This window comes from Macaca nemestrina, chromosome 3, assembly GCF_043159975.1.
Source record: "Macaca nemestrina isolate mMacNem1 chromosome 3, mMacNem.hap1, whole genome shotgun sequence".
NCBI lineage: Eukaryota > Metazoa > Chordata > Mammalia > Primates > Cercopithecidae > Macaca > Macaca nemestrina.
Window position 1 is genome coordinate 30,970,385 of NC_092127.1, and position 12,353 is coordinate 30,982,737.

Consider the following 12,353-nt stretch of genomic DNA (forward strand, 5'->3'; position numbering starts at 1 on the left):
GTGTTGTGTTCTTGAATTTGCAAAGAAGAAAAATTACAATAAAAGGGAACTTGGTAATTCATGATTGATCTGCTACCATAATTATACCAACCTTTTTATCATTTGCCTATTTGGTTGTTTTGCATACTGACAAGATTTTCTTTTCTTTTAGTTGGTCGAATTGTCTTAGAATTGTTTGCAGATATTGTACCCAAAACTGCGGAAAATTTTCGTGCACTGTGTACAGGAGAAAAAGGCATTGGACCCACGACTGGGAAACCTCTCCATTTCAAAGGATGCCCTTTTCATCGAAGTATGTGTAAATTTTCTGAATCTTGTTATTCTTCACATAGACAAGTCCTGTTCTTTAGGAGTTAGGGAAGAAAACGCTAAGTAGGAAGTGAAGCTCAAAAAGTACTATTAGCTTCCCCATTTGAGGCAGTAACTCAGTTTCTTAAAGGTTAGGCTGTGCGAGGTGGAATTACTCATGGTACTAAGGTTTATCTGTAGAGAAATGGACTTCCCTGGCTTTACCCATCTTCTCATTCTTCTTCACTCTAAGATGATTTGATGGAGAAAGGAAGGCCATAGTCAGCCGAGCTTAGGTAGCTTCATTGCCTGGTAACAAAAAAGTTATGTGTAATTTTGGGACATGAGTGCTTGGGAAGGCAGCAGATTTGAAGATTCAGTGTTTTGGGCACATGGGTGATAATGTGGTCAAAATATGCCCTTTTCTACTGCTTATCACACTTGGTAATGAATCATACTTTTGTTTAGTGATAATGGCTCTCCTAATAGACTGCAGGCTCTATGGGTTCAAGAACTGTATGTTTTCACCATTTTGTTTTCAGTGTCTAGTATAGTTATTGAGTAGGAACTCAGTAAATATTTGTTTAATAAATAGGCAAATAAGCAATAATCACATGAGCAATGTTTTTTTAAACGATTTATTAAGGAAAAATTAACTTTTTAAAAAGTATTTAAACTATTTACTTTCATGTTTAATAAAAACTCAAAATATGCTAATAAACTACATGCAGAAAATATTTAACATAGCAAGTGTGAGACTGCTATCCTTAGAAAGGTCTGCCTGCAAGAGTAGCACTTGGTTGGAGTTGGGGAACTTGACACTTGAGCCATTTCCTAAATAGAGTGATTTACTCTGCCTAGTCTATTTGTACAAACATGAACGTGTGCTTTCTTTTGGGGAGTCTGGAATTTTGGTACATATTAGGTGGAGTGTGCCCAATAAATACCTTGGGTGCTGAGTGTCTAATTGGCTTTCCTGGGTAGAGATACTGTGTACATGTTGCTGCATTTTTGTTGCTGGGGGAAGTGTGTGTTCTGTGGCACTTCATGGGAGGGAGAAAGCATAAGGAAGCTTGCATATGGATTTTTCCAGATTCAGCCTGTGTCTTCGCCCTCATCATCTCACTGTGTATCGTTACCACTGTGATCCCACCAAATACTGATTTGTGTGAGCTCTAGGGTTCTCTGAACATGAAAGCAGTCTTGGTAACCTTTGACACAAAGTGATATATTTGCTGAAAATTTTCCATTAGGGCAGTACAAATCTACTGGGAATAATTGGTCTTTATTCAGCAGACATTGTTGAGTAACTAATATGTGTACATGCACATAGTTACGAGGATGTAAAACAATACAGTTGGTGTACTTAAGGACATCATTGTTTGCTGGAAGGGGCAGATCATAATGCCGTATGTTATGTAGGCAGAGTCAAGATACTGTGGGAGAAAAATTAGGACATAGAGCTTTGGGATTTCAGTGACAGTTTTATAGGGGAGGTATCATTTGAACCGATTTTCTGAATGTTAGCGGGGATCAGGCAGGGAAAGTAGGTTGGATTCAGACGGTGAAAAGCGTGACCCATTTGAAATTGCGGGGACGGGTGGGGAAGGGCAGACAGGAGAGTGACATGACTAGAGTAATGCACTAGAAAGTTGTGTTACACACATATCCATTAGTAAGCATTGCTAAAGGCATCCATGTCTCAGTCACTAATAGCCATTTCCTTTTTTGTAGTTATTAAGAAATTTATGATTCAGGGTGGAGACTTCTCAAATCAGAATGGGACAGGTGGAGAAAGTATTTATGGTGAAAAATTTGAAGATGAAAATTTCCACTATAAGGTAATGTTATTGCTGATAAAAAGATCATTATATATCTGGAATACTTGTTGGATTAAGACACCAAAAAATGTCTCAAGTGTGCTTAGATTCTCCCATTTCTTGTAAAAGGAATCACTTTTGTAAATAACGGTTCTTTAATATGGAAAAGTTTTCATGCAGTAAAGATTTATTTAGCATTATTTCATTGTGATCCAGTTTTTATATGCTTCAGTTAAGCCAATGAGTTTTTACATGCGACCAGCATCTGGCAAAATTGTTTCCAGGAAAAATGTTTTCGTTGTTGGAAGGATGGTAACTTGTGCATCTTTATCCTTGAATTTGAAGAGCAACAAAACCATCACTAATATCCAGGATGTCAGGGGATTTGCACAATAGTAGATGTAGTTAAATGTCCAACCTCCTAAAGGACTTTAGTGGTGCCTGTGCCTTCTTATCTTCATTGTCCCAAGATGTAATGGGGGTATATTGCATCATTCAAGTTATAAGAATGGACATGTAAATACAAAAGTAAAGTGATATCTTTAGAAATAAGAAATATGAGCAAGGTTATTAGGATAATTTGAAAAAATGTCATCAGTCTTCCTGCCAGTGTCTATTGAGACTACAATTCTATGTGCAGCACTATCACTGGCACCAAAGGTTTATAAAAATGAAAGGCCTTGATGTCAAGGAATTTATAATCCTACCTCAGAGACAAGATTAAGATACATGGAACTACTGGAGGATAATAGTATATAAATAAATGCTAAATTGATTGAATAACCTTGCTTGTATGACATTGCTAATACATACTGTCTGTATACTGTAGGAGAAAGATGTGATTAATGCAGTCTGAATTATTATGGAAGTCATTGAGGAGGAATGACTGGCTACATAGGCTGTGCAGACTGGGTCTTGCAAGGTGGCAACGTGGCTGAAATTTGGTTAGGCAGGAACCGTAGTATTGATGCAGAATTTAAAAAGGGACGTGGGTGAGGAAAGACACGTCAAGGAAATAAAGTTCTAGTTACTGTTGTACCAAAGGAAGCTACCAGAAGGATGAAAACTAAAGGTTATGTGATGATCAGGTTGATATAGAGAAAAGGGGCCTATAGACAAGATACATGGTTCTTGCTTTCTATAAACTTGGTGGCCTTAAAATCTGAATTTGATTTAGATTGAGGGGAGTAAAAGGCATTTTGGTGGGGTGGGGGGGTGTTGTGAGACATTATATAACATGAGAGTTACAGTGCGTGCACCAACAAGGAATACATTTAGAAAGCCTAGGAGATAAAGTGAAAAGGTTCAGAAATTGGGTTTCATAGATGCTTTGACAGTATTATGCCAAGGTAGAATTTTGATTTCAAGATGCATGCAGCAGTTTCTTTTGAGCACTCTCTGAAGAGTTGATTCATCTGGGATGAAAACCTAATCCAAATCCTGTATGATTTGGATTCTTTTGAGATTAGGAAAGTAGCAAACTGAATGTCTTGGGTAAATTCAATATCCCATTACTGTTCCCAGTTTATTGATACGTAAAGGAAAACTCATACTGTAGGCATATTTATGAATTTGGAAGACTATTCAGATCTTCTCAGAAAAAAAGAGCATTCATCATAAAAAGGGCAAAATATATGACAAGAGTTTCATAATGCTGCATCTTCATTTTAAAGGTGAAGTATAAGTATCTTCTCATGGCCGGTTTAGAAATAAGCTTCCCCCGGACTATTGTTTCTGTCACCTATTTACTTTGATAAGGTTTTTTAAAGTTTAAAAAGTGATTAAGTGTGTCCCATGTTTTGTGACTTAAAGGTTGCAGTTTATAAAAAAAAGTAATTAAAAATGTCATAAGTGAAAAGTAAAAGAGAGTACAGTTTGATCTAAATGGTAGTATAGTGCACCTCAGTTTTATGTTCAGTAAAAGAACAGTTCAGACTAACACACGATTCAGAAAGAACACATCTAACCTTGGTTTTCTTTTAATGATTTTTATTTCTACAGCATGATCGGGAGGGTTTACTGAGCATGGCAAACGCAGGCCGCAACACAAATGGTTCTCAGTTTTTTATCACAACAGTTCCAACTCCTCATTTGGATGGGAAACATGTGGTGTTTGGCCAAGTAATTAAAGGAATAGGTGTGACAAGGATATTGGAAAATGTGGAAGTGAAAGGTGAAAAACCTGCTAAAGTAAGTAAAAAGTTACAGTGAAACGCACTTATTATCTTAGTTGCTATCTTTTTTTTTTTTTTATTTTTGAGGTGGAGTCTCGCTCTGTTACAGGCTGGAGTGCAGTGGTGCAATCTTGGCTCACTGCAGCCTCTGCCTCCTGGGCTTAAGCTATTCTCCTGCCTCAGCCTCCAGAGTAGCAGGGATTACAGGTGCACGCTACCACACCTGGCTAATTTTTTTTGTATTTTTAATAGAGACGGGGTTTCACCATGTTGGCCAGGCTGGTCTCGAACTCCTGACCTTGTGATCCGCCCACCTCGGCCTCCCAAAGTGCCGGGATTACAGGCATGAGCCACCGTGCCCAGCTTATTAGTTGCGATATTAAAGAAATGTAAGTAAAAGGATCAGTGATTATTAGCTGGAAAAATGTTACAATAATTTTGGGTATAGGAGCCTGGATCTGCCACTTTTTTTTTTTTTTTTTTTTTACTTTTCTGCAATGGGAAAGACAATTAGGGTAGTTTTAAAGGAGATTTTTATTATTTCAACTTTCTTTTGGTTATCTTTGCTAGTTTACATTAAGCCTTCTTATACCTGCAAAACTTTTGAGTCGGTATGTATAGTAGTACATAGCAGCATGAGGATAATAAACCTAAAATCTTGTCTGGATTGTAGCATTAACTAGAGGCATGGCCTTGACCTCGTTACTTAACTTTTCCACACCTGTTTTCTCCTGTCTAAATTATTTATGGGTTTAGACTAGATTATCTCTGAAGACCCTTGTGTACTTAATGTCTGTGAATCAAAATGACCTTAATATTGGCTGGGCATGATAGCTCATGCTTGTAATCCCAGCACTTTGGGAGGCTGAGGTGGGAGGATCACTTGAGACCAGGAGTTGGAAACCAGCTTTGGCAACATAGTGAGAAGCTGTCTCTTAAAAAATAAAAAAGAAAAAGAAAAACCCCTAAATGACCGTAATACTACCCAGCCTAAGTGACAGGGTTGTGAGTGGTGAGTGGGAGTTGGAAGCTCAGTTACTTCTAGGAGGTAGGCTGTCACTCAGTGTGTGACGAGAATAGTAGTAAACCGGAAGCTCATGCCCCACCTGATGCCACTTACATAGACAGTGATAAAATTGCCAATTTATTCTGTGTTTATTGAGCTCCTAAGTAGCAGTAAAACGCTTATGTAAATGTAACATTGTCATATTAGTTGGAATGTATAAAACAGCATTATAGTAAATAAATGAGCCTCCTCACATAAATCTGTGGACAGTGTTGCACTGACTTCAGCTGTATAACTTATCTCTCATTATTATGATAGTGCACTTCTACAATTTAGGGTTATTTTTACAGTTGTGCATTATTGCAGAATGTGGAGAATTGAAGGAAGGAGATGACTGGGGAATATTCCCAAAAGATGGCTCTGGCGACAGTCATCCAGATTTCCCTGAGGATGCGGATGTAGATTTAAAAGACGTGAGTACTTGCAGATTAGTCAAACGTTAATTACTTTAGTAAGTGAAAATATTTAGTACTAAAAGTTTGAGTTTTTGTTTCAGTCTCTCATATGATAGAATCTAGCATTAATCTATATTACTTACTAAAATCCAACATTTTTGTATTTTTTTATACAGGTAGATAAAATTTTATTAATAACAGAAGACTTAAAAAATATTGGAAATACTTTTTTCAAATCCCAGAACTGGGAGATGGCCATTAAAAAATATGCAAAAGTTTTAAGGTAATATTATTTCTATCAAATTATTTTTAAGAAATTATAAATTGAATTATAAACTAAAATTAAGAATTGCTCATTATATTTTTTCAAATTACTTGTTGAATAAGCAGTTGTATTGAAATAGTTGCATTTCCTTTTTTTCCCCTCAGCTTATTTTGAGAAATTTCAAAAGACAAGTTGAAAGAGTAGTACATAATTATTCATATGTTTTACTTACATTCACCAGTTTTTAACTTTTGCTGTTTATGTTTTTACAGAACTGTTTTAATAGGAAGTTGTTGATACTGTGATACTTTACCCTAAGTATTTCAGCATGTATTTCCTAAGAAACAAAGACATTCTACATAAGTTCAATACCATTAAAACACCCCAAAGTAATATTGATAGGTAATATCAATCCATATTTAGGCTGGGCATGGTGGCTCACGCCTATAATCCCAGCACTTTGGGAGGCCAAGGTGGGTGGATCACCTGAGGTCAGGAGTTGGAGACCAGCCTGCCCAATATGGTGAAATCCCGTCTCTACTAAAAGTACAAAAATTAGCTGGGCATGGTGGTGCACACCTGTAATCCTAGCTACTCAGGAGGCTGAGGCACAAGAATGACTTGAACCCGGGAGGTGGAGGTTGCAGCAAGCTGAGATTATGCCACTGCACTCCAGCCTGGGTGACAGAGTGAGATTCTGTCTCAAAAAAAAAAAAAAAAAAAAAAAAGTAATCCATATTCCAGCATCCCCAGTTGTTTCAATTTTTTAGAAAAATCCTGGGGCCAAACTAAGATGATATGTTGTATTTAGTGATAGTATCTCTTTAGTTACTTATGTTTCCTGCCTCCCCTGGTTTTTTATTCATTTGCGTTTTTGTGGAGTCCAAGTCAGTTGTTTTTATAGACTTCCATCTGTATGTGTTTGTTTCCTTAAGATTAGTTTGAGGTGTAATATTTTGGCAAAAAGACTTAGGTGTTGTTTTGTATCACCTATGATATCACATCCTGAAGACACATTTCCCTTTGGCCTGTTTGAGTTCACACACGTGGTTAAAGTAGTGTCAGCCAGAAGCATTTGTTATGTAGTCTGAGGTAGTACTGTGAAATTGTGTGAATATCTAGTCCCCAGCAACCTTTCACCCAGTGGATCTTGGCATCATTGAAAATCCATGCCTGAATCTGTTATTATACTGATCTTCTAATTTTATCATCATACAGTTATTAACTAGCATTCTTCTGTTTGCAAGAGCCTCCTGCATATTTTCTAAGTATCACTGTAGACCTATGGATATTTTTCTTTTTCTTTTTATAGAAACAAGGCCTCCTTATATTATATTGCCCAGGCTGGTCTGGAACTTTTGGGCCCAAGCAATCCTCCCTCCTCAACCTCCCAAGTAGCAGGGACTAGAGGATTTCTTATGGGTAGTTTTCAGTTCTGTTTGTCAGTACACTATTACTGTCATTCTTTTTCATGCCCAAAGGGTTCCAGATTTGTTCAGTGGAAGGCCCCTTTCCTTTGGCATGTTCCTATTAGTCTGTGAGCACTTGCTTGCTTTTTTGCACAAGATGTTCTAAGCTCATCTTGCCTTGCTTTCAGATCTGATCCAGCAGTTTTTCCAAGGACCTCTGATTTCTTTCAGAGAAAGGAAGCTTTAGAAACCAAATTCTGGGGGCCAAGTGTGCTCAGTTTCTGGGCCCTTTTCAGGGACAACGCAAAATCAACGCAATAGAGTTCTCCTTCATCTTTCCCCTATTGAATTCCCTTCTCCTATTATGAGAATCCTGGTTCCAAACATAATTATGTTGGAAAGTACATAGTGGAGACCTGAGTTTCAAAAATAGAAAAGTGTTACTAGTGCATAATTAGATTTGGGAATTGGTCTTACATTGGCCTCTTTGAACACTTTGGGGAAAAAAGTTGGAACAAAAATAATTTTTTTTTAAGCCTTCTTAAGAAAAATTTTAAAAAGTGTGATCATTAAGATTATTGATAGCATTTTTAGAGCTTTTTATATCAGAAATGACAACACTTCTGGACATACAGAAGAAGAGTAATTCCTGTTTATGTGGCCTTTCATACTGCTTTTATTAATGCGTTCTACAGATACGTGGACAGTTCAAAGGCTGTTATTGAGACAGCAGATAGAGCCAAGCTGCAACCTATAGCTTTAAGCTGTGTACTGAATATTGGTGCTTGTAAACTGAAGATGTCAAATTGGCAGGGAGCAATTGACAGTTGTTTGGAGGTAAGTCTGTTTAATCTTGAACTTTTTAAGTAAGTTGGATTAAGACTTAGTTTGAATAGTAGCAATTTTTATATATATTAATATATCTTATTGCATAGGACCTATTGAGGCTTAAGAAAACATTTTGTTTCTAAATATTTTGGACCCTCAATTCTTTCCCTGCATTCATTTTGCTTATAACTGTCACTCAACAGCCATGAAGATCCTTGCCTTTTTTTCTCGAAGCACATATATCAGCTCATGTATTTACTTAAGAGCACCTATTATATGTTAGGCATTGGAAGACAAAGTTAGGAATGATTAAGAATGTGGGTTATGGAGTCAGTCAGGTGTGGCTTTTTTTCTTCTTCTTTTTTTTTTTTTTTGAGACGGAGTGTGGCTCTGTCGTCCAGGGTGGAGTGCAGTGGTGCAGTCTCGGCTCACTGCAACTTCTGCCTCCCGGGTTCAAGTGATTCTCCTGTCTCATCCTCCCGAGTAGCTGGGATTATAGGCGCATGCCACCATGCCCAGATAATTTTTGTATTTTTAGTAGAGACAGGGTTTCACCATGTTGGCCAGACTGGTCTCAATCTCCTGATCTCAGGTGATCCACCCGCCTCAGCCTCCCAAAGTGCTGGGATTACAGGTGTGAGCTACCATGGAGTAGTTATAGAAAGTTATATAACATAATGTAAGGCATTTAGTGTAGTGCCTGGCACATTTTAAGCACCTAACAGAGACGAGTTATTTTAATTAAAAGATCCATACCCTCAAGAAGCTTAGTAAGTGATTCAGTTTCAATTTAGGTTCATCAGGACTTGTGTATGGAGAATGGGTTCTATTGGAACAGGTCATTTATCTTTAGGAGGGCCATCCAGGTATGCTAACTGATAAAGCTAGAAAGGTGGCAGTTTTACCTTCCTCAAATAGAGCAATTATGACTCTCTTCCCTGTTGTACAGTTTGAAAAGTTTTCCAAATGAAACATTTTAAGAATTTTACATATTAAGCCATGTACCTAGACTAGCTATGCTCAGAGCAAGTAGAACTAAAATGAGATCCTAATTTGGTAGGGTAGATGACATAAGGGATAGGAATATATTTAGAAGGGAGCATACAACAGAGGAAAAAACTTATCAAAAGAAAAGATGGGTCTTCACTCTGGGTTTCTTTTTTGTTTGTTTTTTTTGCTCTGTCACCCATGCTGGAGTGTAGTGGTGCAATCAAAGCTCACTGCAGCCTCAACCTCCTGGGCTTGGGTGATCCTCCCACCTCAGCCTCCTAAGTAGCTGGGACTACAGGCACTCGTCACCATACCCTGCTGAGTTTTACATTTTTTGTAGGATGGGTTTTTGCCATGTTGCCCAGGCTGGTCTCTTAACTCCTGGGCTCAAGCTGTCCACCCACCTTGGCCTCCTAAAGTGCTGGGATTACAGTTAAGAGCCTCTGTGCCCAGCCCGGATCTCTTTTTGACCTGTGAGGCAGATAATAAAATCTAAGTATGGGCCGTTAAAAGATGTTACATAAACAAAAGATAATTTTAAAATGTTTGTTCTAGGGGAGAGACCTGATGCATAAAGTCTCTTAGGTTAAAAGACCTTTTGTAAGAAAAAACCTAGGTTGGGTATGGTGGTTCATGCTTGTAATTCCAGCACTTAGGGAGGCCACGGCAGGTGGATTGCTTGATCCCAGGAGTTTGAAACCAGCCTGAGCAACATGGTGAAACCCTGTCTTAAAAAAAAAAAAAAAAATTAACCTGGTGTGATGGCACATACCTGTAGTCCCAGCTACTCGGAGGCTGAGGTGGGAGAAGCACTTGAGCTTGGGAGGTTGAGGCAGCAGTGAGCTGTGATCAGGCCACTGTACTCCAGCCAGGGTCACAGAGGTGAGACCTTGTCTTTAAAAAAAAAAAACTTAAGAGTTTATAACTTAAGAGTTATTAAGTTATTAATGTTCCTAAAAAACTTACAATTCAAGTAAAAAGTATATACAAATTTTTCTTCAAAATGATTTTCTCTCATAAGTGTTAGTTCAGGCCTATTTGGGAGATTGAAACCACAGTGTGGGGAGCATACTGGAAACTGGTAGAGAAATGTCTTTCTCCCCCATGTCCATTCAGTGCCCTCTGCTGACAAAACTTACTGCCCACTGGCAGAGGAGAGCTATTTGCAGGTTTCAGCTCCATTTTCACAGAGCAGTGAAGGATGGGTTTGGAGTTGATAGGCAATGAATTGAAATCTGGCATATAAGCTTAATATGTAATAATTTGATATAAATACTAGCTTTATACTTTTTTGTAGGCTCTTGAAATAGACCCATCAAATACCAAAGCATTGTACCGCAGAGCTCAAGGATGGCAAGGATTAAAAGAATATGATCAAGCATTGGTAAATCTTGTTCCAAATGTTTAATTTTTTAAAATAGACAACTACCTTTATAAATCATACACCTAACTTGAATGTTTTTTTCCAATTAAAGGCTGATCTTAAGAAAGCACAGGAGATAGCACCAGAAGATAAAGGTAAGTTGGCAGCTTGTGTAGTGAAAGTTAGTTTTGTTATTTAAAAATGTATCCTCAGGAACCATTGTTCACTTTGCCAGATTTTAGATGTTTGTTCAAAAGATATTACAGAATGCCTGCTGTTGGGCCAGGCGTTATCATACAGCAATGAACAAGACAGTCAAAGTCCCTGTCCTCAAAGAGCTTACATTCTACTCCCGCTCAAGAATATACTAGTTTTTCACGTTATTTATTCTTCAAGTTATCATCTCTGTAGTTTTTTGTATGTCTAAATACTCTTTGTCTTATGGTATCCTTTGAGACTGTTCCTATTCTGGTTATTCTAGTCGAGAGCTCAGCATCGTAAGACACAGTATTCATGGTAAATTTAACATTTGGGACCATTCTTCAAGCTGAATGTAGCCATAACCTTAGTACTGAAGTACTGGTTATATGTTTTAGGAAACTATGACAAAAATAAGCTTGTTTTTCAAATAAACCAACTATGAATAGTGACACTAGATCTGGATATTACAAAATGTCTTTGGTCTCTTATTACTAAAATGAAACAAGGGAAGCAGTTACCGTTCCCTAATGTAGAGGGAGAAGGCAAGTCTTGATGTGCTTGAGTTCTCTCAGTTGACAGTCCTCTAAAATTACGTTTCATTTCTGTTGTTTGTGAGATTGCTCAGATTTTCTGTTACTAGGGCTTACTTACTTTATGGAGAAGTTTTTTCATGTTAACTACTTAACATTAAAACAGTTTGTTAGTCACCATAATTTTTTTGGATATTTTGAGAAATAACTCACATTGCATATTTATTTTACAGCTATCCAGGCAGAACTGCTGAAAGTCAAACAAAAGATAAAGGCACAGAAAGATAAAGAGAAGGCAGTATATGCAAAAATGTTTGCTTAGAAAGGATTCAGTTTTGCTTATTGTGTGTTGATTGTGTAAATGCAATAAGAAAATGTAAAGGTTTTTGTCTATTAATATGATCCCTAATGTGTTTCTTTTGAAACCTTAGTTCCTCATTGTTTACAGTTTAGGAGTACTGATAGGGGTTCATGCTTAATAAACGTGTCACAATACAGTCAGTAAAGTGGTTTTGTTTCGTTTCTTTGAGATGGAGTCTTGCTCTGTCACCCAGGCTGGAGTGCAGTGGCGCGATCTCAGCTCACTGCATCCTCTGCCACCCGGGTTCAAGTGATTCTCCTGCCTCAGCTTCCCAAGTAGCTGGGATTACAAGCATATGCCACCACACCCAGCTAATTTTTGTATTTTTAGTAGAGACAGGGTTTCACCATATTGGTCACGTCACGCTGGTCTTGAACTCCTGACCTCGTGATCTGCCCCTGCCTTGGCCTCCCAAAGTGCTGGGATTACAGGTGTGAGCCACTGTGCCCGACCAAGTAAAATGTTTTTTAAAATGGTTATCTGCATTATTCATAAAGGATAATGGTGTCCAGTCTTTTTAAACTTGTAAAGACACATCTTATTGAATAAAGAGATGACAGTTTAGTTTGTATATTGTTTCCTTCAATTCTTTGATGTATCTGTGGTTGGATGATGCTAAGTTTTCATGCTTATAGATAATACGCACACACACAAACACACAAA

At 37.7% G+C, this 12,353-nt stretch overlaps 1 protein-coding gene across 10 annotated transcripts in view; it reads left to right on the top strand.

Annotated features, from left to right (window-relative positions):
- LOC105488640 (peptidylprolyl isomerase D) overlaps positions 1-12,254 on the top strand; it is a 55,336-nt gene extending 43,082 nt beyond the window's left edge. For all 10 annotated transcript variants that reach the window (XM_071092893.1, XM_071092890.1, XM_071092892.1 and 7 more), the window contains 9 exons: positions 152-292; positions 2,023-2,129; positions 4,110-4,298; positions 5,639-5,761; positions 5,920-6,026; positions 8,113-8,254; positions 10,533-10,619; positions 10,711-10,753; positions 11,563-12,254. In XM_071092893.1, the coding sequence (XP_070948994.1) occupies positions 152-292; positions 2,023-2,129; positions 4,110-4,298; positions 5,639-5,761; positions 5,920-6,026; positions 8,113-8,254; positions 10,533-10,619; positions 10,711-10,753; positions 11,563-11,651 (1,028 nt within the window). In that variant the 3' untranslated portion in view covers positions 11,652-12,254. The remainder of the gene's footprint in view (positions 1-151; positions 293-2,022; positions 2,130-4,109; positions 4,299-5,638; positions 5,762-5,919; positions 6,027-8,112; positions 8,255-10,532; positions 10,620-10,710; positions 10,754-11,562) is intronic.
- The last annotated feature ends 99 nt before the right edge of the window (positions 12,255-12,353 follow it).